The sequence below is a fragment of the Gymnogyps californianus genome, chromosome 18, assembly GCF_018139145.2.
Source record: "Gymnogyps californianus isolate 813 chromosome 18, ASM1813914v2, whole genome shotgun sequence".
Taxonomy (NCBI): Eukaryota; Metazoa; Chordata; class Aves; order Accipitriformes; family Cathartidae; genus Gymnogyps; species Gymnogyps californianus.
In genome coordinates, this window is record NC_059488.1 from 210,037 (window position 1) to 234,610 (window position 24,574).

The 24,574-nt window shown below is 50.9% G+C and overlaps 1 protein-coding gene across 2 annotated transcripts; it reads right to left on the reverse strand.

Annotated features, from left to right (window-relative positions):
* Window positions 1-2,100: 2,100 nt before the first annotated feature.
* On the reverse strand, window positions 2,101-21,566 carry UAP1L1 (UDP-N-acetylglucosamine pyrophosphorylase 1 like 1). Of its 2 annotated transcripts, XM_050908039.1 has the most exons (9): window positions 21,287-21,566; window positions 13,214-13,418; window positions 11,309-11,484; window positions 10,064-10,236; window positions 9,026-9,219; window positions 8,058-8,198; window positions 6,275-6,460; window positions 5,431-5,497; window positions 2,101-4,448 (listed from the first exon to the last, which is right to left on the reverse strand). In XM_050908039.1, exons 1-9 carry the CDS (start codon window positions 21,564-21,566, stop codon window positions 4,362-4,364), a joined length of 1,509 nt encoding a protein of 502 aa, XP_050763996.1. In that variant the 3' UTR covers window positions 2,101-4,361. The 2 variants fall into 2 exon arrangements, with proteins under 2 accessions (XP_050763996.1, XP_050763997.1); XM_050908040.1 differs by lacking the exon at window positions 6,275-6,460.
* Between the last annotated feature and the right edge of the window lie 3,008 nt (window positions 21,567-24,574).

A 24,574-nucleotide genomic window follows, 5' to 3' on the forward strand; every position in this document is an offset into this window, starting at 1 on the left:
GTGCCGCGGGGGCCCTGCGCTGCCCACCCGCAACACCCGCCGAGGGTGCCACGGGGGGGACGCAGCTCTCGGCGTGGGCTTGTTCCGAGTCCGAGCAATGCCACCAGTCACCCCAGCACGGGCACCTCTTTCGGGCAGAGGGGTGGTGGTTGGGGCTGAACTTCTTTCCCTCTTTCCCCTTGCTGGCCCTCGCTTCGCCTACTCTCACCAAGCAGCCAGGCCCTGCCCAGCGAGGACTATGGCTGCCTGGGCGGGAAATGAGACATAAGGAGAGGCTGGGAGTCTTCACTTTTCTTCTGCGTTGTGAGATTATAATAGAGAGACCAGTCACAGAAATATTGGCACAAAAGAAACATAAATGGAAATGTGCATGTGGGAGGTCATCAGGTAAAACGACGACAATTAACAGAAGGGCCTGTGTGCTCTCATCAGTCGAGGGATGCAGGAAGGTGCAGCTCCCATCCAGCTTGGAGAACCACGCTCTGGTAAGGCCACAGCAGCAGAAGACACTGCGCCCTGACAAGAGGAGGATGCCCCACAGACACCATTGTTCCTCCTGCCAGCCCACCAGGAACACGAGCACAGTGAAGGAAAACCCCAAACAACTGTTGACTCCCAGAGGAGAGAGAAGAGCTGTCTAATGTCATTATCACCTGCCAGTGAGAACCCCAGAGACAGGTTGGACAGCCGGCATCCCTCGTCCTCTGCATCACACGCACACAGTCCTGGGCAGACAACGCAGGAACACGGGCCTGAGAGTTGACAACTGAAATCTGTGAGAGGATGTGGGTCAGTGGGTGAAAAGCCACTTAAGCAGTTGTGTAAATAAACCCTTCCATAAGATCTAGCACTGAATTTTGGTACTCAGCAGGCTCCGCTTGTCCCACACAATTCCTTCCCTCACCTGCTTCTCCACAGACCCCCAGCCCTTCGCCATTCCCTGTGCAAATAGTTCTCTGCATCTTCACTGGGGAGGAGGAAGGATGTTATCAGTGGGTGTAGAGGACTAGGGAAGAGCGCTGTTTAGTGACGTACACGTTCAGAGCCACAACATGACTTTGGTTTTGTAATAACCATTACTTTTAGATCAGGTTCGTAGTCCAACAGGAAAAAGAAAGTGTTGAAGCAGCTGCTTTACGACTACTGCTTTAAGTGCTGGCACTGAATTCACCTTCAGCTGTGCCTAACTATGCAGTTAACATGCATCATTTGAGCCTTTAAATTTGGAATCCACCTCACACTAGTTTTCCAGATAAAACTGAAAATGTGGTGTTTTTCTGAGCATTTCATGATTAAAAAAAACTAAGCAAGCAAACAATTGTGGTAGATCTGAACATTCCGCATAAACAAGCAGAGAAACAATTTAACAGAAGCCTGAAGCATGCATTAATTTTTAGTATTTATTTTCCTATCACAGGAAACTACTGATTCATGTAGCTTAAAACACACATTAAAAACCCCAGCAGCCTTCACATGGGTGCCAAGAGAGAAACATGGGGTGAAACAGGTAAGGAAGGAAGCATATCTACTTCTGACCTTTGCTGGGTTCAGCACTAAACCCCCAAAAGAGGACAATCTGCCATTTGTGAAAAATTACTAGCTTCCCCTACTGATTGTTCTATAAATAGAGCCCTGTTTAAAAAGAGCCTGTCAATGGGAGGCCAAGCAAAAGTTGCATTAAAGTGAGCGCTCATTACCTACACAACAGCTGCAAAAGCCTGACTCAGATCCAGATCACTCAAATCTACTTTAAATAAAACACACACCACCCACAATTAAACTCCCTCCCCTCAGCAAACTGAGTTGAAAAGCTTGAAAAAAAATTAAACAGGATTGCAGGCAAGAACAGAGTCTTCTGGTTTCTGATGAAAAAAAATACATCCCGCAGTGTCAAACCCCTTCAGGAATTACCCTCTGCTGAGTTCCACATCCCCCTGTACATCTGAAGCGTGGGCACTGCAGCCTCCAGCCATGCCATCAGTGACACCGTCTCAGTGTCCTGCAGCTGTGGTTACAACACCCATGACGTGTAGGGACAAAGACAACAAGTGTATTTTCCTCATGGACAAGAAACACAGACAGACACATTGAAATCACAGTAACATCTTTATTATAAAAATGCTTAGGTGTCCAAAAGTTTCTGGAGTACTATGGGACCTCCCTTTGTTTCAGGTACTTTTTTCATTTCATAATGCCTACTAGAATTACTTTGTTACATACAGGACAGATTTTTTTTTTTTTTTTTTTAAAGTTCTCTCAAAATTCTTCCTATGTTCCAGTTTAAAATGTGAGGAGTAACAGAAAAAAAAAACAACAGACAAGGCATTCAGCGTTCTAATTCAGCTTCTCCTTGAAAACAACCTCTAAAAACCATGTCAACAGCTCAGTGTACACATGATTAAAGCACACGGGAACTGAAATTTCAAAAGCGAAAGCACTTTAGAAAGAGCAAAAGAAATATCCTTTCTTTATAGCACAGTGCAACTTAAAATGTGCGTGTGCCTGAATCGACAAGCAATACTCACAAAGATACAACACAATTTGTTCTCGGATATAACACTTGACTGACAGGAATGGAATGACCCATAAAACACTGTGCAAAAAAAGTTACAGAATTGTGTGTCAAGGACAAATGCTTAATTTATACTAAAAATGGGAATTACTGACTGCACATGCAAACTGAGGTAATCAGAACTGTCATCAGCTGGTTTGCATGTGCAAAAGGCTCATTACTTACGTGCATGCAGATACAGTTTATACCTGAAAACTCTGCCATTGACATTTAGATGCTTTCTTTGGAAAACATGAGCCTACTTACAAACTGTATTTTTATCAAAGCCATTTTTATACTTCCCCAACATTCTGAATACAGCTTCACATCAGGAATTACAGAAAGCCACGTAAGTTATTTAAAAGATCTATGCTTAATAAAATAGCATCAGCAGTTCCTCAGTAGAAGCAGATGCATGAAATAACAACATTCCGGATGAGGCATCTTCCTCACCACCTTCCTCAACACCTGATTTAGGGGAAAAGTACAGAGCGCTCCTCAAGCAAAGGCCAGCCAGCAGCGCACCTGAAGCATCCTCGTGAAGGCTGGAACAACTTTGGCGTGCTCGGCGCAGGTTCTGCGGCAGGCAGGTGCCCGCCTGGCACGAGCTGGCCAGGGCAGTGTCCAAAGGCCGAACAGGAACAATCATTTGTGGATCACGGCCACCCTGGGATCCCTTGGCCAGGGCTGAGTTCACATGCTACATATGTTCTGGCAATTAGTATCCTTAATTAGCTGACAGTTATCTTTTAAATATATTACTAACCATAATGTAAAGGAAGGCATCTAAAGAATTATTTCATAAGTGAAAGAGTGCTGGAAAACCACCTGGCCAGAAACTGTAGAAGCAGAGGCTGGTGTTTTACTGCGTACACTGGTTATGCCGGGATTAAGTCTTTTTTTGGTTTTGGTTAAGCATTAAATTCTACCATCAGGACTTGTGCCTTTTATTACTTCCAGGTACTTTAAAAGAGTCCCCTTTGAAGGATATGGTATACACTAAACAGAAAAATGAAAAGTAAAATAAATGTTTGTTATAGACAGGAAGAGCAGAGTGGTGTTGTGAAAAAATTTCTCATCATCTTTTTCTAAATTAAAAAAAAACAGGTCACTACTGCTGTAAAGAGCAATCAGTCTAAGCTGTATATTTACTTATGTTTTCTTGGAATGGCACCAGCAAGCCTAGGTATGCAAACTAGTCTGTTCTGCTTTGGAGTCCAAACCTCAAGCAACGCTCACGCACAGCAGCATCCCTACCTACAGCAGACTCCTCGGTATGATCTGGTTAGAGGACGCAATTGCTGAATTGGATCTTCTAACCAGCACAGGATTGCAGAAAAGATGGATCAAACTGATTCTTCAGCTGTGCACACAATTTAAAAACAAAAACACAAAAAAAACCCAACCCCACCAGCACAAACAAGATACCTAACAAGGCACTGAAGAGATTTAATCTTCTTGAATGCAAAGCTGATTTATTAGGCCCTGACTGGCTCTTTTACATATTCATATGCACGGCAAATAAGAAATATAAAATCTGTTTGGTACCCAGAAGGTATTAATCTTCATTCACATCCAAGTCTACAAAACAGACTGAGGTAAAAGGCATAGCCTTCAAAGTTACCAAACAGAACTGGTGAGCACACACGTGTGTGTAAACACAACTGCTGCAAGGATTTGGCACCGATCTGATACTGCAAAGCAATTTTTTTTATAATGCACTTCATAGCTGACATTTTGGTAATGTCAGTTCTTATAATGGATCTGACAGACAGATATCTGATTTGAGGGGGAAAGGCCTCCCTCCTCTTCAAGAATTTCCTAGCATTTCCACTTTGTTTTCATTGAGTACAAAGGGAGAAGGGAAGTCTTTGTTCTTCATGTACGCCTCCAGACCCTGAGAACGTGTGAAAACAGTACCGTTAGGTTGTAAATGCATCAGACTGGTTACCTGCACTATTTTTAAGTCTATAGAATGTCTTCAAAGAACAACTGACTACCCGAAGTTAAGAGGTCACAGGAAGGACAGACAACAGCAACAGTTTCCCCAGTGACAGAGACAGAAAGCCTTTCAGCCCCAAGGCTGGGGTTCACAAAGGAGAGGCACTGATGACCCGTAAAACAATGGATCTCAGAAACAAGCTTCCTGGGGAGGGGCAGGCATGGGAAGGTATGTCCTTAACTCACATTACAATAATCCTAGCAAAGAAAAGTCAACTTAATTGCCTTGTTTTCATTTTGTTCTTACAACACATCGATTGCAATGAGTTCATTACCTGCACGCGGAAACCTAGCAAAGATGTAAAGTTTTATGAACACCCTTCCCCACAGCGCCCAAATATCCTCCTGCAATCCACTATTTCTCACCCTGTCTGTCCAGCACAGGGAAGCTCCTCTTCTCACTATTAAACGGAAGCAGCTTTCCCAGGACCAAGTATTTTCAGAGGGACAAACTTGAGAAATCTAAGATGTGGTTTCTCTAAAGCCAACGCACACATCACACTTCTCATTCAGTATTCACTCACTGTGGGAGATGGGCACAAATCAGCATACAACCGAATACAGTGACCCCATGGATTTTGTAATTTGAATATTCTGCACTTTTCGTTCAGAAGATCTCAAAGTACTTGTGAGTCTTAATGAAACCGTGCAGCCTCGTTGCAAACCTCATTTTACAGATGGCTGAAACTGAGAGTGAACAAACTGCTGAAGAGTAAACCATAGGGGAACCACAAACTTAACACAGAGCCCAAGTCCTAGTTCCCTTGATCTTACCATTTCTCAGCAAGCCCAGGCTAAAGAAATCCCCCGTGTTTGGAAGGAAATCAGATGCATACCTGCACACTCTTAAAAATACCTCCATAGGTAATTATTCTCACCTCTCCAAAGTAAGACACTAATGGCGAAATCTCACACACAGCTGGAGGATCTTCAGTTCCTGAGAGACTAGAGAAGAGAACACAGGATTAACTTCTTGCTATGCTTAAAAAAAACCAGCGCATCTTCTTCGAAAGATCATCAAGAATAGGATATCCAGAAGGGTATGACGTGTTATATTATGTTATATATATGTACCAGACATTATTCAAACACAAAGCGTGAAAATAAAAGGGAATTAGCAGGTCTCAAATATTTCTCATCAAAACAGGAACATTGCTTTCATAGAGGTGCTTTTCAAGTAAAATAAACAGTGGGTTTATTACACTATGAGTTGATGAAGTAATAGCCCCACGGAGTAAAAGCAGCTTCCCATTCAGAATGATGCAGGAAGTATCTGAATTGGTAATTGCTATAATAGCTGATCCTTAAGCCCACCTGAGAATCTTGCTGGGCTTTAAGCACTGGGGCCACATTCAGAAAAGCTGGTGAGGACTACAAATTACAATTCCTTGGGCTGGCTAAATCCAGAATGATGGAAAAGGTTGCCCCTGCCTAACGAGTTGCTATCGGAGGAGTCAACTCACGACCCCAAGGGCAGGAATCTCTGCCGGAGATAAAGCCCAGAGCACTGTGCATTACTGTCTAGAGCACTCACAACCACTAGTGGAGCAGGAGCTGTCACAGACATCACTCTGCATGTTCAGAAAAGACCAGCTCAACGAAAATCATGCCAAGTCACCCTGTGATCAAACTAATGCCCGGTTTTGTAGGGCACAGTACATGCCATTAGCTAGCTGGCATGGCTGGGCAGCCACAGGCAGAGAAGGTCACAGAGGTTCGTACCTGAGTTTCTCCGGTATCCTGCAACCATTTTCATCCAGAAATCTGGCCCCAGCCTTGAGAGCCCAGCGGTAATGCTGGGCCAGGAGAGCTTGCCGAGCAGTGGTAGGAGTGTCTTTGTCAGCTGTGTCTGCATTTTTTAGTGGCGAGAACTCCTCTTCTCTCAAAACTTCAAATGCCACAAAATTCCTACCAGCAAAGGGGAGAAAACAATGATAATGAAAAACAAAGCTAGCCATCAGCCCTGTTGGTGCAACAACAACTTTCATGGGGAAAGGCTCATATATATTTTAGGGAGCAGTGATGCATGCAGCCTGGGGCAGTCAAGCTAAGGGAAGTCCACCTCCCATCTGAAGAGCAAAGGCTGTATGATGGAAAAACACAACAAGAAGCCCAGACTCTTGGGGAACATAACAGCAGACTCGTGACCCTCCAGAGCTGTGCACAGGTGACAGAAAAAGCAACAGTTCTGCAGAGATCCCACAGAAATCTCTCCAGGCACTGGGAGGCTCATGGACAAAAAGTCTCAGCGAAGAGCACGGCAGGATGGAGAGAGCAGCGATGCCTGAAGCTCGGCCACAGTGCCGAGCTGTGCGGCTCGCTTCAGAGCACCGCACCCCCGCTCCAAGAAATGGCCACTCCACTTGGGAGTCCGTAGGCAAGGATCACCTGAGGACACCAGTTCCCAGGGATGAACAAGCAGCATGGGAGGATTCACAGTTGAATGTTAAGTACAGCTGTTTACCAGAAATGAGAATGCAAATTAAAAAATCCCCCAGCAGCATCTGTGCGTTTCTGCATTTCACATGTGAAGAGCAGCTGCCAAGCTGGTTTTGCAGTATTATTAAAAAAGCACAAGGAATCGCTGCTTGCAAATGAGTCCTTTCAAAGCTCAGAACTTGGCACTGTTTCCATTACACTGGTTTTGCCTTTCGTATGACACTTCTTTACTGAATGCATGTTAGGAAACGGAGACCGGTTCAAACCTTGAGCTCTCTATCCTAAAGTAAATCCTCTGAAAAGAAAAATACTATCCACAAACAAAGACAATTCAGTTTGCCTGAGGTCTCTTTTTGCCATTTATTTAAGCCTAAAACAGAATCTTTACTGCTGAATTCGAGACCTCAGAAAAATAGGTTTTATAACACCACTTACGCTAAATTCCTAAATTATTAAAATCCCACATTCCCTAAACACAAAGTACCCCTGACTGTGCTAACACTATGGCACAGCGCTCTCAGCTATGTTTTAGAGCTTGGCAAGTCAACACTGACAGTTCCCACAGCAACAGTAACTTGGCCCCACGGTGCTTAAGCAACCTGTTTTCCGAGCACAAAGGGTGTGAGCTGAGCCCTGATGCAACACGCACCAAAAACGTAACCAGAGCTGCAGTTGCCATGGAAGCCACAATCCTGAAAGACCCCATTTTTGCAACTTTGAATACTCCAACATGGGCTTGTATTAAACGTTGGCTTTGCGCTCAATTTCCTTTTTTTTCTTTCTTTCACAGGGCTGGCGGAGGCTGGGCCAGCCAACACATCCTCGGTGGAATGAACAGTTCTGGGAGCATGGTCAGAGCAAGCCTGGCTGCTGCCAAGCACCCTGTGACCGCACCTCTCAGAGCCTGCGGCGTTACTGTTTTGTTGGAGCTTGGTGTAGATCCAACAGCCTTTCTAACAAGCCACCCACAAACCACGCGCTCCCTGGCAAGGCCTGTTACAACCTACAGCCATTCAAACAAACATTGAGAAGGGGAGGAAAAAATAAAATCATGTCTGCCACTAACTTAGAGAACTGGAACACATCAAACACAAACTTCTCCAGCTTTATCCCGTTCGGTTTTAGCGGTTTTACCAGATTTCCCTCCTCGTCAATGTAGGGCACCTTCTTTATGGCTACGTGATGCCTCAGCTGCGGCTCATATTTCCTGCAAAAGGAGAAGAAACAAGTTCATTTACTTCATGCCCACTTAGAAAAAAGTAGTACGCTTCTGGGAAGCAGATGGCTTATTACTGCTCTGGGTCATCTCTCAACTGTTGTGGCTGTTACTCTCTCCAAATTGATCCAAGTCACATCCAGGAAACACTTCACTGAGCAGAGCAGCCCGGCCACCGGCACTCCCTGTACCAGTGGGACATGACAGGGTAAAGCAGGAGGAGAGGGAGGACCCAGCGTTGAGCTGAAATTGCAGGCAGAGATAAAAAAAGGTAACACAAATTGTTATCTGACCAGGATGACAATGGAGCAGAGCAGATCCCTCACACAAGGGTGGATCAAGCTCTTCAGGAAGGTCATACGGCTGCTCACTGAACGCCCAGCATCACAGCCCCATCTCCTAACACTAAGGTGCAGAGTCCTCCCGCAGCTTCACCCTCTCCCCCAACCTCTGCTGTCCCAAGGGATGGCATGGGTGACATTCCCATTGAAAATCCTCAGTGTGGGGCTGCATCACTGACCACGCTGCAGCCCATGTGGCTGATCACCCTTGCAGGCCCAGGAAGGTCATGCACTGGTCTATCTCAGCCGATTTAGCTACAGCAAAGCATGCAACCTCTTCATTGGGTAAGGCCTAAAGAGCACGCTGGGGCTGTCAGAAAGGGGACGCAGCTGTTTTGGACTGTTTGGAGGAGAGAGGAGGTAAAGAGCAGAGCAGGAGGTACCCATAACTGAAATTACAGAGTGGGAAACAGGAACACCCACTCTTGGAGGCACTTCTGGGCTGCACAGCTGCCTAGCAGGTCTGCTGGAACTTACTGGGCCACCGTCTCCAGGAACTCAACTGTGAAGAAATGGTTGCAGATATTGCCAGCGCTGTACATCAGTCCCCCATCGGGGCTTCGCTGCTGCGCAGTCTCCAGGCTGATCTCACTGTACTCCACCACCTGGTAGACCCCATCCACACAGCACACCACCCCAACAGGCTCTGTGGGGTAGGCCTTCTCCACCACCTGCAGCCACAGGACAGAGGGCTGTGACAAGGAGGAAGAAAATCCCAGCACGATTCCAACTCCCACGTACAAACGATCCTACAGGACTGCTACACGCTGATCCTCCAGCACCTCAGGAGCACGGGCAGGGCAGTGCTGGGTGTACAGAGTAGCCTGGAGGCACATTTTGCCCAACAACTGGGCATAAAACCCAGTACTCGACCGCTTAATTGCACAGCTGCTCAGAAGACAAACCAGTTAAAAGAAATTGGCATACTGTGGGGCACTTTTCTCATCAAGGACTGGGACCTGGCATTAAATGAAAAACGTTTGCAGCTATTAGCCTTCGGCTCCCTGTTTGCATGAACAGTGTTAATGATTAAAGTAACATAAACCTCTCCTCAGGCACCTGCTGCTTTAGGGTGACAAAACCAGGCTGGTTTGGCTTTCCCCATCTTCCACAGTGGGGCATAACGAACGCCTCCATTAGACTTAAAGGTGCATTTATAAAACAGAACCCAGTCCAATACGGCTTCTAGACAGCCCAAGTGCCTTTGTAGAAAGGGCAGGGCATACAGGGGAAGCAATTCCAGATTGTAGTTTCCTGTGCAGTTACAGTCCCTGCTCTAATTGAAGTTTTTTTTCCACAGTACTCTGGGAAGAGCGGAGGAGGACACCCACAGGTCAGGATTCTGAATGCAACGCAGGCAGCAAGCAGCTCCTCTAAATCTGCTTGGAGCAAGCTGCTGTTGGACAGAGGTCTGAACACCCCAGTTCATCTAAGCTCACCCGAGCCAGCAGCTTCCAAGCGTAACCAGACCTTAACCCCCTGTGGGGAAACAGCCCCGCGTTAGCACTGCCTCACCTTTGCACCGCAATCTGCCCCTTTGGAAACACAGAAGCCTATGAAGACTGGATCTGCCATTTTCACAAGGATATTGTCCACACAGTATACATGGACATACTGGATTCCGCGCTGCTTCATGTCATCCAAGATCTTATTATCCACCAAAGCACGGTATAAGCCACCGTTGCCATCTATAATGCAAGAGAAAAGAGAAAGCCCTGGTTAATTAGTGACTTTGTGGGTTTTTTGCGGCTAACAGAGCAAAAGCTGCAAGTCCTGAACAAACTTTCTTTAACAGTAGAGCAGGGAATGCTTTCTAGCCAAGAGTCAGTGCTGCCAGATATTATTTCCAGCTCTGCCACACAGTTCAGGCAAGCCTATTCCCCTCCACACCCCAGTTCCCTCACCTGCTGAGCGGGACCATGGGGACCAGCCTCACAGAGAAGCGTTACAAGACTTTATGAAGCTTTGTAAGAACCTCAGAGGGAAAACACTGAAGGGCAGAACCTTATGGAGAGGGTGGGAAAAGCCTGTTACATTTCTTCTTTAGTACAGAGCAAAAGCATATTTAAAACTCAGCTTGGAGAAAAAGACTAAAATCTTATTCTCTGTTTATCTTCCCCCCACAACTTCCCAACGCCTTTTTAAAGGCTTGAACTGCAGCTGCACAAGACACCTGCATGTTTGTTCATCACAGATCACCCTTTCACGGTTCCTCCTTTGACATCCCTGTCAGCTCAGGAAAACCACTCTGCAGCCGCAAAACCGCATCACTGCAGCACGGCCCTGACCAGGCTGCCTTCACCAAGTCTCTTACCATGTCCAAGTTAAGAGGAGAACTTTACTAGGTGAGACATTGCAATCATTTTGGAAAGAGTTAATCTTCTTGCTGCTTTTTTACCCATTTCCAGCTATCAGCCTTGAACTTGAGCCCGGCTCCCAACAGCTTCACCCCTGGAAGGGAGCACCCCAGGGACCTCACGTTATTCCTAACCTGCAGCTGTACCACTCCTAATCCTGCCAATACTCTCAGACTTTGATAAAAAACATGTGCTGTGGGCAAACCTCCAGCAAGAACTAAACAGAGATTGCTACACTCTTGACTACCAGCCTGAAACATTTAACTGAATCCTCCCACGCTAATCAGAAGCATTAACACTGACCTCCAAAGACTGCCCCGTGTGCCAAGGCTGGCTGATGGCCAGTAGCAATTATCAACACATATTACATTACTGTACCACGTAAGAGTGAACAGCGGGGTACCTGGAGCCATAGCAATTTTCCCCTTGTCCTCCAAGATGGCCTTCCCATCAAAGGTGACAGCAGGCAGCATCCTCTGTTCAAACATGACCACATTGGATCTATCCAGGTTGAAGTAGTCGTGTTCCACAAAGAACTCCTCTGTCGGCCCCAGCGTGAACTCACTTGTCATGATGTACCTGGGTAGGAATGGGTGCTGAGCAATGAGCAAGAAAAGCACAAGTGAAAGACAAAACTACAAATGGAACACAAAAGGGAGGAAACCCAAGATCGTTAAACGAGAGACACTACAGTATCCTGCAGTATGCAACTGAGCAGGAGAGCTCTCCTCCAGAACTCATCCCACAGGAAGGCTGCACAGGGTCTTGTGCATGATCCTACCCACAGGCTCAGCTCCAGCCAGGACAGAAGAGCCTTTCCCTAAATGTGAACGACATCTGGATATCCGGATGAGCTGGAAAACAAGGCAAAGGACAGTAAAACAGCCTCGTTCACCCTAGATTCAAACTGATGTTAAGTGTCTAAAGAAGCATTGACCAGCACAAGGTGCTGAGAATGAGCTGCAAATCCCCAGCAGCTCAGTCTGCCAGTGCCTCTTCTGTGCCAAGGCGAACAGCAGCATTTTCAAATGCTGGCTGCATGATTTGTTTTTCTCTTAAGTTTCTCTATTTCCTTCTCTCCTTCCAGCTCCACATTGCTGCTGCCTCTCCCTCCACTATCTTTCTTCTTCAACAGTGGCTAAGAGCCATCTTCATCATCTACCTGTCAAGCACTTCAACAACTACTGGCATAGGTATACAGGGTCCTCTGCCACAGCATGCCAGGGGAATCAATCCCTTGCACAGGAAAGCCTGGACCTCACACACACCCTGATTTACACCTTTGCAGCACAGCATAGCCTGGCCCCTGGTGTACTGTGGCAGCCAACTGCCGCCTCAGCTCAGGGAGAGGAACTGTAAACATTATCAGCAGATGTTGCATCCTGCAAATAACCCATCCTGGCTTCCAGCAGCACCAGGGATGGTGCATTTGCAATTCAGGTCATGCATGCATGGCTTCAGAAAGAAACACAATATGGACTCGAATCACCTTTCATCTTCAATTTGTAAAACAATGTGCTACCCTGACGACCTCAGACACCTGCTCTTTCACTCTTCCCAAACCCTGGCTCAGACCAGACAGTGATTTCATAAAGGTATCTCTCATAGTCTAAGGAAGAACACTTAGCAGAAAACATTCCCAGAAGCGTGCCGCAGCGCCTTCCTCTCTCTCACCCACCACATCCCATAGGGAATTCATATTTTGCACCTTGCATACAGCTAGTCTCTTTTGAAGCCTTTTGAAGGCTTTTGAAAGCTAGGAGCAGCCAGGAGAGATGGCAGCCAGCTGTACACAACAACAGCAGGAGGTGGCCTGAAAATGGAGCCTGACAAGTATTGACTGCTGTGAGGGGAAGTTTTTTTGCTGTGGCAGAAATTGCAGGCAAGGGGAGGCAGAGGGTCCTGGAAGGTGAGCTCTAGGCGATCTCTCCCTCCGTGCAGGAACCCAAGAAAGCACGGCACAAATGGATGAAATCTCTTGAGAAGCATATGAAACAGGCACTGAAAAGTGCTGTTTATAGTATTGTCAGGGACTGTGCTTGAAAAGACAGCACGGTACAGCAGTTAGGGTAGTGGTCAGTGATTCAAGGGCAGTGCTCAGTCCCCCAGGTCTGCAGACACGGACCTGCCGCTTCCCATCCCAGCACACCCTCCTCCAGCTGCTGGCATCACAAATCCTGCCAAAAAAAGGCTCTCTCCCTGACATGTCTCTGTACGGCACCCAGCAAAGTGCTTCTAGAAGACAATGCAGCCAAGACTGCAACGCAGAGACCCCTGCACAGTAGGTCTGTGGCTCCAGGTCACCTACCAGGGGATGGCACACTTGCAGTGGTGTCTCTGGCCAGCGAGCTGCTCCACTTTGCGGATTCTTTCTGCTTGGATCTGATACAAGGTCTTGCCACTGGGCAACCCCACGTTGTACATGCCCTTGGGATAGCTCACTCCCAGGCGAGTTCCTTGTCCTCCAGCCAGGAGCAGCACAGCCACCTTGTTCTGCGAAATCTGATGCAAGCCTGAACAGGAGAAAGAACCCCAAGGGAACATAAGAATCACAAAAGCAATCAGCACCCTGCGCGCTTCTCCTGAGCCTCTCTGCAGAGCTGAGGCAACAGCCAGAAGCTGCAAGTCCAATGCCCACTGCTGGCAGTTCAGAGAGAAATACGATGCTGCACGCAATACGAAAAAATTCATTTCACCTCTTTGATGCAGCAGTTTCCTCACCTAAAGCAGTGGATGGTGTAACAACAGGGAACAGCCATGAGTTGCAGCTTACGAGGTTCAAACTGGACATTAGGATAAAAACTCTCTACTAGGAAGGTGGTGCAGCACTGGAAAGGATATCCAGAGAGGTGGGGGATGTCCCTTAAGGTTTTCAAGGCTTACTTTGATAAAGCCATAGCTGACCTGACCTAGAGCTCGGTATGGTCCTGTTCCAAATAGGGGCTGGACTAGAGACCTCCAGAGGTCCCTTATCACCAACATTTCTACATCCCAAAGAAGCAAAGTCTCATCATCTTCAGTAAAGCATGGGCATTTCTGGAATCTGCCTTAACCAACCGTCTGTACTTGCGCTCCAGCTTCTGTTCAGCTGCAGTCAGGACTAATAACACAGCCAAGCCTGCAGTAGCCACAACTCCCACAACCTAATTAAAACCAATGATTTCTCCCGACAAACCAGGAAAGTCCAGAACTTGGGGAAGAACCAGACCACATAATAAACACCCAGCTCATTCACAGTCTTCATTCCCTGCCTTCTCTCAAGTCAGCATCACAGTAACGACTGACAACCATGAGAAAGATTTTTCCTTAGGGAACACTTTGTGTTCCTCCAGGAATGCAGCGAGCTCTGGGACTGCCTAGGTCAAAAGCCACAGCTCTGCTGCTGTACGGTAGCTATCAGAGCCTTTTGCAACCCAACGCAAGAAGTCTACCGCACATCGCCAAGCCTGCCACTGCTCGCTGCGGTCCAGGACAGCCTGTGCTTCACCCCAACCTCTGAGGAGAGGACAAACACCCAACTTCAACCATTTCTGGGACGAAAAAATTCCTGACTTGGACTGAAAGACATAGGGACCAACAATATTGAATTAGAAGAAAAACAGGATTGTTTTTATGCTCATCTTTAAATAATTGGCTTTTTAAATGAGCAATAGAGCGAAAATATCAATTGCTGCTCCAACAACCTGGCTTGGTTTTAATTCTGTTCAAAAATGTCTGGTTTTATTGCTGAAAGCTAGATAAGTCATCCATGACACTGTGGTAATACTATTGACCTCCCCATGCTTACAAGTTTCAGCCCCATCACAGCAGTAACACAACGCTTCTGCCCAAATATACCCTTTCCGAAAAGGCTGGTAATGCACGCTCATGCACACTGAAGGAAGCCGGTTACGCAGCCCTGCCATCGCTTTGCTGCAGAGCGAGCCTTTGAGTTCGCATAACCACAGAAGTGTTGTTTGGAAGCCACCTCTGGAGATCCACAGTCCACCCTCCCCCTCCAAGTGGGATTAGGAGAGCTCTCTAGAGGGAAACCTGTGCTGAAGGTGGAAGTCTTGGGATTTCAAAGTTTCAGGAGGCCCTTGGATAGAGGGAGAAGCCTGAATGGGTTTAAACTTAAAATTTAAAAGGCACAGACGATAGCACCAGGTGAGCTGTATGGCGATGCAAATAAAGTAAGTATAATTTTATGCAACAAACCACAAGCAATTAACGGCTCCTTTGCATCTTTACTGAACTTCCCATCGCAAAAGACTTAAAGCACAGAGCAGGGGGTCTAAGGTACTAGTTGAGCCACTATTACTTGCTCCAGTCCCTGGCCCATGGTTTGCTGCCGCGTGCTCGGCAGGCTGTTTGCCAGCACACGGCACCATCATGGGAGAAGGCAGGGACCCGAGCGAAGGGCCGCAGCAGCATGGCTCCAGGCCTCCCAGCGCCCCGGCTCGGGTGGTAGCTGTTCCCCCACCGGGACCAGAAGCAGCAACCTCGCACAGGAGGGAAGCGTGCGGGCGAGACCTGCGCTTTGCACACAAGCCTGGCTCGCTGCAGCCATACAGCCCTGCGGAACACAAACCTGGGTAAAACCTTCTTTTCTGCTAGCCTTCTCTCCTTTCTCTTCTCTCTCCTCCCCACACAGACACAGAGATTCAGCAGACCGACAGCCAGCTCAGCACCAGGCTAGCTGGGGGTGCTCAGCTCCCAGCTGGCCCTTGAGTCCACATCCCTGCCAGGACCAGCCCCACCATCGCCTCTGCTCGTGCCCGTGCCTTGGAGCAACAGCCGCAGGATGGAGCAGGGAGGAATTACAGGCCAGTGGAGGGGTCAGCAGTGACGACAAAATTACCAATGAGGAGAGGAAGGGAAAGCGATTGCGGTTAGAAACCAAAGCCAAACTCTTTGGTTCAGGTCACTCTGTTGTGGCAGCCACCCCCTGTCCTGGGGCAGGGCAGGGAGAGGACAGTCATGGCTGTACCTGAAGCAGTGAGTGTTACCACAAGCAAGGACGTGGTTGCACAGATCCTGCCCATTCCCTTACCCTGCTTCATCCCTAACAACTGACATGGTCCCGCTGCACTCAACCAGCGCGGGGAGCTGATTTACCGCTCCGCGAGGAAACGTCTCTCGCTTAGCCAGTCTATCCCTGAGCGAGCTTAATCTTGGCCTGTCCACAGTAACAATAAGCCTCTCATAAAGCAAGATAAATAGCAGTGTCTGAGCAAAAAAAAGCCCTTGGCCATGAACACTGGCGAGAGCGTACTTGCTGTCATTCCCACGGCCAAAGACGACACTGGATGAGTCACTCTCCAGTGATTCCCAACCACATTTAAAACCCACAGCAGATGGACATGGGCCCGGAGACTTGGCGATGGGAAGAGCTCTGAATGCCACCGTGCCACAGCCGCCCAGGGCTGAACGAGTACCACCAGACAGCAGCACGAGACCGCCACGTGCAGCTGTGCAGGGCCAGCAAGCCCAGTCAGCCCATCCTACTGGGCAGAGGACCTAAGACGGTGATATATATATACACATATCATCATCCAGTTGGCTCCAGCTACTTGCGCCTCAGGATGCAAGCAAATACCTGGCTCATTCACAGCTGCACCAGTTGTGCCACACCAGTGCCCCACAGCGCCAGTTAGGAGGGTCACGAGGGCAGCAGCGTGAAAGGAAACACACAATCTTCCTCCGGCATCAAGAAGACCAGCAGTCCCCCAAGAAAGCACACCTGAAGCTCTCTAAAGATCTGAACAGCCTTGGACTGAAGCTGAAGGCTAAGGCACGTGCTTAGTAAAATCAAAGTACTCAGCCACAGCCCACTCAGGACCGCTCCAGGGAGGGATGCTGCATGCATAACACCAACCAGGCAGAGTGAGGCACTGAGTCATGGTGCAGCTGCAGCACGTTCATCGCCTACCTCCATCAACTGCCTCCATCAACGTGGCACTCCCCCGTCCTCCAAAGCCGAGTACTCATTAGTGCTCATCCTTACCTAAGCCTTGCCTTACTGCAGGGCTGGGGCAGGCAGCGCTCCTCTGCTTGGCCTTGCCTATCTGAGCAGGGCAGTACCGGAGCAGCACCGTGCCAGGCTGGCGGGCTCCTTCCACCAAACCCGACCCAAAATGTCCCAGTGGAAAAAGAAAAATTAAGAGAGGGAAGAATTTATGGAGTGGAAAAAAAAAAAAAATCTGAAAAAGTTCCCCTGTGGGACACTTCCAAACCGTTCTGTTTCAAGCGGGCAATAAAAACATTTTAAAAAGCCTAAATAATCTAGAACTGAAACTGCTTGAGCTAAAGTATTTCACATTGATTTAAAACAAAGCTGTCTGAGGTCTGAACTCAGCATTTGCTGGTCTCAGTTGCTGCAGCACGAGGGGTGCTGCTTTGGGGTGCAACTCAGATTCATCCACCAGTGGACCAAGTCAGGCGCTCGCCCCGCTCCATCCCCACCACAGCACCAGCGGGCTCACACCGACAGGCACACTCTGGTCCTGATGCGATGGACCACACCCCACTGATCTCAAATTAGAGGTTTATGCAAGCAATAGACTGTGACCAAGGGGCATCACTCACATGAAGCTCTGGAGCAAACGCTGTATCAGAAAAGCCTGCGAGGTCCCACTTTGTCATGCAGCATCCAGCACAAACGGCTGCGATCCTCGGCCACGACTCAAGGGTGCCAGGGCTGGCGCCACCCCACTGAAACGGGGATGCCCCAGAGGACACGGCAGCTGTCAGGAGTTTTCCACGCAGTGACGAGAGGATGGGATCTGCCCAAGGGTGACTTGGCAGCTCACATCCACCTCCCAGACGGGCCTCTCACTGCAGGGACCAAAACGTCGACCTAAGCGGGATGAAGCTGAGTCCAAAGCAATACCACTGATAACATCAACAGTGTCATTCTCTTTTTCTCTTCCCAAAATCCAGCAGACTGACAGGGCCGTATTCCCAGAAGGCTGACCATGGCACACATGAACAACTCAGCGAGGGGACTCTCCTTCCCATCATTTATGGCATTCCCAGTATTTACGGTGCAACTCTACAACTACCGGAGAGTTTTACCAAGTTTCTGATCTTAGGTTGCCATGAAAACGAATATCCCCAAAAATTTGAGTAAGTAGGTCTGCTCTGACTTCCCAGCTGTAAAACTACTAATATTCATGACTAAAGTTCGTCACAACTGACTCATCTTGCTGCACATTCCTGCAGTAAATGGAAATATTTATCCCTTTTAAAAAAACGTCCACCTTATTTTCTGCAGCATATGAAATACGAACAGCTCAACCAAACAAAAAAGGGAAGATGTGTTGGCTGTTACATACCCACCAATGCTGCAGTAAGTCTTATTCTGCATAGAAAGTAAAAAACAAAAATAGATTTTGCAGGACGAACAGATTGATCTCGCAAGAACCGACTGTACTCTGCTGCTGAACAGGTGCACCAGCCCCATTACAACAGCAGTCTGCAGGAGAAGAATAAAGCAAAAAACCCAAAATCCTTAATTCTGCACAGCAGTCACATAAGCAGAATGGCTCATCAAACCCTCTGATGAAATGGGAGCTACGCTGCCGCCCATGCCCAAGACTTAGATTTCATTAATAAAACATTTACAGAATGTAAAAGCATCTGTGCTTGATTTATACCATCATCCCTAAGGCTGCCTAGAAAATGTGATTGCTTCATGTTTGCGTTTAAGATCTGAAAGCAAATCTGACCAGGCTAAGTTTTATCGTCTCAGAGACAATAACAATGATATATATTTTTTTTAACTATTAAAAAATATCTTAGGTGTTCCCAAGACTAAGTTTTGAGTTGCCTGGTTCTTTTAACCATCATTTTTTATCACAAAAAAGGCAAAAGGGGAAAGGAGGAGACATCATTTCAGCTGTTCAGTCTTTGCAGAGAACACACTGGAGGTGGGAGCTGCTGAGAACTCAGACACCCGTGGACAGAGCACAGACGAGCTCAGCTCAGGCGTGACGCCGACCCCGCAGCCAAGGGCTCTATCAGCTGTGCAGCCTCGGGGACATCGAGCAGCAGGCCGGACTGCTCGCTCTGCTCTCGTCCAGCTCAACACCACGAGCAGCTCACTGGAAACAAGAGCCTTTCGGAGCCTGCATGCCCTCAGGAACCCACAATTCCCCCAAAGCCTGTGCCGATGATGCCAGCTCCACCAGGAAATGCTGTGCAGGGGCACGGGGACGCTCCCAGGGATGAGGCCAGGTCTGCAGGGACATGTGGAACGCCAGTGCTGCCCGGGTTCAGTGGCACAAAGTCTCGCTCCTGATTGCCCTCCTCTGGGAAATAAAACCAAGGGCTGATTCCCATCTCCAGCATTAAACTGGATCATAAAAAGAAACCAAAGGGAAACAGAAGAACCGCGTCCCCCTCTCCTGGTAGAAATTAAGAAACGCTGCCTGCAGGACTGATGTGGCTCAGGGCCATCCGGACTTCAGAGCCAGGTGACTTGCGTGCCGTACCGGTGGTCCCAAACACACCAGACCATCTGGCCTCCTGCAAGCTTTGCTTGCAGCAAGCGAGGCCAGCCCCGTGCAGTTTGCCTTCCCTTCCCTGCTGCAGACAGTGGCACAAGGCAGATATGCCGGCTCCTCGCTGGCCTGGCACGGTGGAAGATGAAGGACCCAGTTTGGTAAAATTGTTAATTTAACTGCGTGGCCCTGGCCTAGACCCATCTGCTTCTAGGATTCACGGGTTCCCTTTCTCCTCACCATGACACCCTCAAGCAAGAGGCAGCAACCACCATTTGAGTCCTGGGCGGCTGCCGTGGTGCTGGCCGGGCACTGACACCCTCCTCTGCTTGGCTGGAGATGTGAGCACGGCTGGTGGAAACCCTGGTGGGATCAAGCACACGTGGCCCCTGGGTCACCAGACCTTCCTCCCACTCCCTCCATCACCACTCAGCCCTGTCAGCAGAGTCTGACGTGGCAGAAAAGCTCCTCTGCCCTGTGACCCTGCCGCTTCTATTTTTGCTTTTGTTTGGAAATTTTTATTCCTCTGCCCGCACATCCCCACCTCTTTGCTGGCAGGTTTAGGTCAAGGCTGTGCAGATGCTTGCCACAATTTAGGCAAGTGTTTTTCCAACCACAGCTGTTTTTTTCTGGCTTCCTTTTTTTATTATGATTTTTTTTTAACAGTGCTGTTGCATTTTATAAAGAAGGAGGGGAGACACATCCGGACCTTTGTAAATAAATACAATAGAGCGTGCACTTAGAAAAAAGCACAGGATGTCCGTGTAAGACATACACGCACTGGGGCATCCAGCCACCGCCTCCCCCATCACCCCCATCTTTCACACACCCACGGGGTAACCAGGAAAAGCCGCCAGCATCTACCAGGCTCCAAAAAACATGGATGCTGGGCCTTCCTGGGCTTCTTCCACACTTCCCATCCACTCTGCTCCCAGATCCCATCTCCCTCCTGCGCCGCACATGGCACAGCCTGGATGGGGCTCTGCACCAGCACCCGTGCTAGCAGGAGACCTGCCTTTGCATCCGTAAGTGGTCTGGGAGATCACCCTTGTGCTCCGATGCAGCTCCCTATTTCAGCAGCAATGCAAACCCTCTGTTCCCACCCTCCCTGGGGACTTCAGCTCCACCTGCGAGGTACAGCATTGTCCCATGTCCTGCCGACCACGCACTCTCCAGCCTCAGCCACTGTATTTAACAGCTAAGAGTGAAAATTCAATGTCTCAGCCCCAAAGTGCCTCCACAGCCCTTGCCGAGCACCAGGCATCTGGCTGCCTGCGTTCAGGGCCCGGCAGTACAGCCATAACCCCAAATCTCTCCCCACCCTGCCTGCCTCGCCATCGTCCTTGGCTCCTGCTTGCCTCCCCGCTGCCTGACACCAAACCGCCCGACAAAACACGGTGCCGCTGTGCCGGCTGCTGGTTGCCACCCCAAAGGTGCTACCGCGGGACACGGCTCGCTGCCCCGGGGATCCCGCCAGGAACAGCCCCGGTCTCCGCATCGGCCGAGGCTCGGCGGGATGCCGCGGGGATGCGCCTGGCTCCCAAGCACCCCGCGCCTCCCACCCGGGCAGGGGCCAGGCCCAGGGCCGGATCCAGCCAGCCTGGCCCGTTCCCGCCGGCACCAGGCCGCGCTCCGTCCGCTTTAAGACAGCCCCGGCTGATTTTTAGGACAAGCCTCAAGATTTTTGGCACCGACTCGCAGGGGGGCCGTGCTGGGGAAACCCGCCGGGAGCGGCCGGCGGCGCTGGGACAGACGCCCCTGCGCCCCCCGCCCCAGCCCTCACCCCGGCCGCCCGCCGGAGCCCCCGGGCGGAAGGGCGAGGGCCGGAGGGGCGCACCAAGCGCCGGAGCCCCGGCCCCCGCCCCGGGACGGGACGGGCGGCCCCGCGCCCCGCTCACCTTCCGCCTCCCAGCGCTCCAGCGCGGCGGGGCCGCTGCGGCGGACGCTGCCCAGCAGCCCGGCGGGGAGCGGCTCCATCCGGCCGTCCAGGCGCTCCGGCGGCCCCCGCTGGCGGGCCCCGGCCGCCGCCGCCGCCAGCCGGCAGTGCTCGCCCAGGCCCGGCGGCAGCGCCGCCAGCAGCGCCCCGCGCTGCGCCGGGCCCAGCTCGGCCCAGAAGCGCAGCAGGTGGCTCTGCCCGCACCGCGCCAGCCACGCCCGCGCCTCCTCGGGCGGCCCCATGGCGGCTCTGCCCGCCGGCGGCACCGGCCGGGGCGGGGAAGGAGCGGGCCGGGGTGGGGCAACGGCGGGGAAGGGCGGGGTCATGACGTGGCGGCCCCCGCGCCCCGGGGCCGCTTCCCCGCCGCTCGCGGGCGCGGAGCCGGTCGGCGGCCGCCGCGGGATCCCTGCTCGGCCCCACGCTCCCGGGCGGTTCCCCGGAGCCGCCCGAGTTCGGCTCCTTCCGCGGCTCCGCGGGAGCCTGCCGTCCTCCGCCACCGCGCGGGCCCTGCCCGCTGCTTGCCCGTTGCCCTGCCCTGCGAGGCAGGCTGCCATCGGCCAGCCCGGCGTTTGCCCCGTGGCCGAATTCGCAGCCCGCAGCCTCGTCCGGGCACGGCAGGCTGGCACCCGGCCAGCGCGCCGCTCTGCCGTGGGCTGTGCCAGCTGATGCGAGAGGTGTTTGGCTGCTGAGAGCTGGCGGGGACCCCAGGGGTGTTCGTGCTGGGACCTTTCTACCTGCGAAAGCCTCACGCCTCTTCTTGCACCCGCGCTTGCAAACGTATCGAACGGCTCTTGCGGCTGCTTCAGCACAGCAGGTAGCTAGGTGGATCCTGCCCCACACCAGCCACGATGCCTGTGGCAGGGTCAGGCCCCCCAGCTCCCAAGTTCAGCATCCCATCGGAGACACAGCACCAGCAGCGGTGAAGTGACTAGACACAAAAACCCAAAGACCAAGGCTGGGCCAGTCACGAGGCGTCAGAAGGCACACAGCGAGGCAGCCTCCTCTGCGGCCCGTGCTGGGGTCACAGGCTGCCGAGACTGGGGACAGTGCAATGTCCTTACCCTCCTGCCCTCGAGCCCCCGGTATATTCCGTCCACTCCTGCTGCTGGGCAGCCTGGCACTAACTCCGTGTCCCAGCCGTCAGCCTGTCTCTGTGGCATTCTGCCTGCAGTCAGAGCCCGGCTGGGCAGAAGGAGATGAGAAGACAGAAGGACAGACAGACGGACAGCTGCTCAGACACAGCCACCTCCCTGCATGTGACCGGAGTCAGGGGAGCTGGACCCCATCCAGATGTGACGATCAGGTCAGGAAGAATCCCTGACAGTTGTCAAAGCTTCTGTTTCACACCGTTTCCTATTCTGTGTGACTCAACGCAGCTCCTGCCTGGGCAGAGGCTTCGGGTTTCAGAAACTCCTCACTCTGCCCCCATTTACACAAAATCTCTTCCTGCCGTGGTTGCGTTCCCTGCCTGCCTGGGGTGTGAATGGGTGCGGGTCCTTCCACACACACGGTGCCTGCACGGCCATCGACCCTTACCCGTCAGAAAAGGCTCTGTCAGACCCAACTTATAAACCCAGCCTTGCCTCCTTTTCCTGCAGAACTCCTACAGCCCTTGCTGCCTCGCCTTGAAGGAACCCCAGCACGCAGCCATGAGATTTCGTAGCCGTGGGATCTCCTAGAGGAACCACAGCGAATCGTGCTGCTGCTGGTGAATGCGCTGCCATCCCCCCCCCCCGTCCCCCCCCCCCCGTCCCCCCGTCCCCCCCCTGAATCCAGCCATCCACCAGAACAGGTTTGTCCTGCTGCACAGAGGCCCCCGGGCTGATTCCACAACCCATCTGTGTGGGTAGAAATTTTCTTCTGTAAAGCAATAAAAACAATGGCAGGTTGGATCAGATATACCAGGCAGGACAACCTGAGAGAGCAGGAAGGAGGTACGCTTGGGCCAAACACAACATGCAGGTGGAACAGGAAATTCAACATTAAAAAACCTCCAGCACCCCGAAAACAGACAGACAGCAAACACTGCTCCATCCGGGTAAGACATACTACCAGGAGAGAGGCAGAGCTGCTTATTTTTAGGGCCCTGCTTCAGGCTTCAATATAGAAGTGTCCACCAGTATGTTCCCCAAAGAAATGCGGTTTTACAGTCGTTCCCTGAATAAGATGAAAGGCTGGGTAGTTTATGGCCGTGGCATGACTGTTACACGCTGCCCTCAGCCGCTCCTGTGATAGCTGCCACATCGGCAGCAGCAGAGTGGAATTTATCCTAGGACAGAGCAATTGCTAGATGGATTCTAATCGGAGGCCTTGCAGCATCTATTACACTTTCATTTAAGCCCCAGATGATTCCCTGTATTTAACCTCGTCGTGCTGAAACTCCATCAGCCGGAGGGGCGGGGGGGTGAGACTGGCCACGAGTGACTGCCATTTCTTCCCAACACAAATTCTTGCTCTGCGGACGCAGGCATGGCGCAGAGCGAGCAAACAAAACCACCATCCCCCTGGACAGCTTATTTTAGCTTCCCGCCTGCTGCCCTTCTCCCAGCCCTCGTGACAGCCTGCGAGCTGCCAGGCAGCCACCGGACTTCCTGCTCGCCGGCCCTCCGAGGGAAAAAACAGTCTGGAGGAAAGAAAAGTAACTTTGTGGGAAGTGCCCAGCCCCCTCCAAAGCAAACAGAGCATGTCCTCAAGAGGCCCCGCAAGCAGCAAGATTGAAAACATGATGGCGTCTCAGAGCTGGGAAGATCAAACAAGATAGCCCTCCCCCGAGGGAAAATCTGCTGCCTCTCCCCGACCACACTCCCCTCGCCATTCTTAGCCTCTGCCCTGAGGTTTCCTGGGGACAGATGCATTTCTGGGTTGACACTTTAGTACCCCACTGGAAGTGATTCCTTGCACCCCTTCAGCTTTGGGGCTGAAAGAAGTGGTTAACACCCATTGCACTTAATGAATCGGACTGTGACAGGGAGCACCAGAACTTGGCATCTGGGCTGTTGTTCGCACAGCTCCTGGTCCGGTTTTAACCAAGCCCCGACCAACTGTTCCTGGGTATGGTCTGGTAACCTGCGCCGGCCAGGGACCAACCCGCTTTGGATGCAGCACTATTTTGGCTGGCAGCGCAATATGTAGAGGCAGGCTGTGCCGTGCCGGCTGGTCTGCGTGCCAGGCAGCAGCGTGCACGCACTGAGCCCACAGGCATGCAGCTGGTTCCCCACGAGACCTTGCTCTCCTCCAGGCGGACACAGCA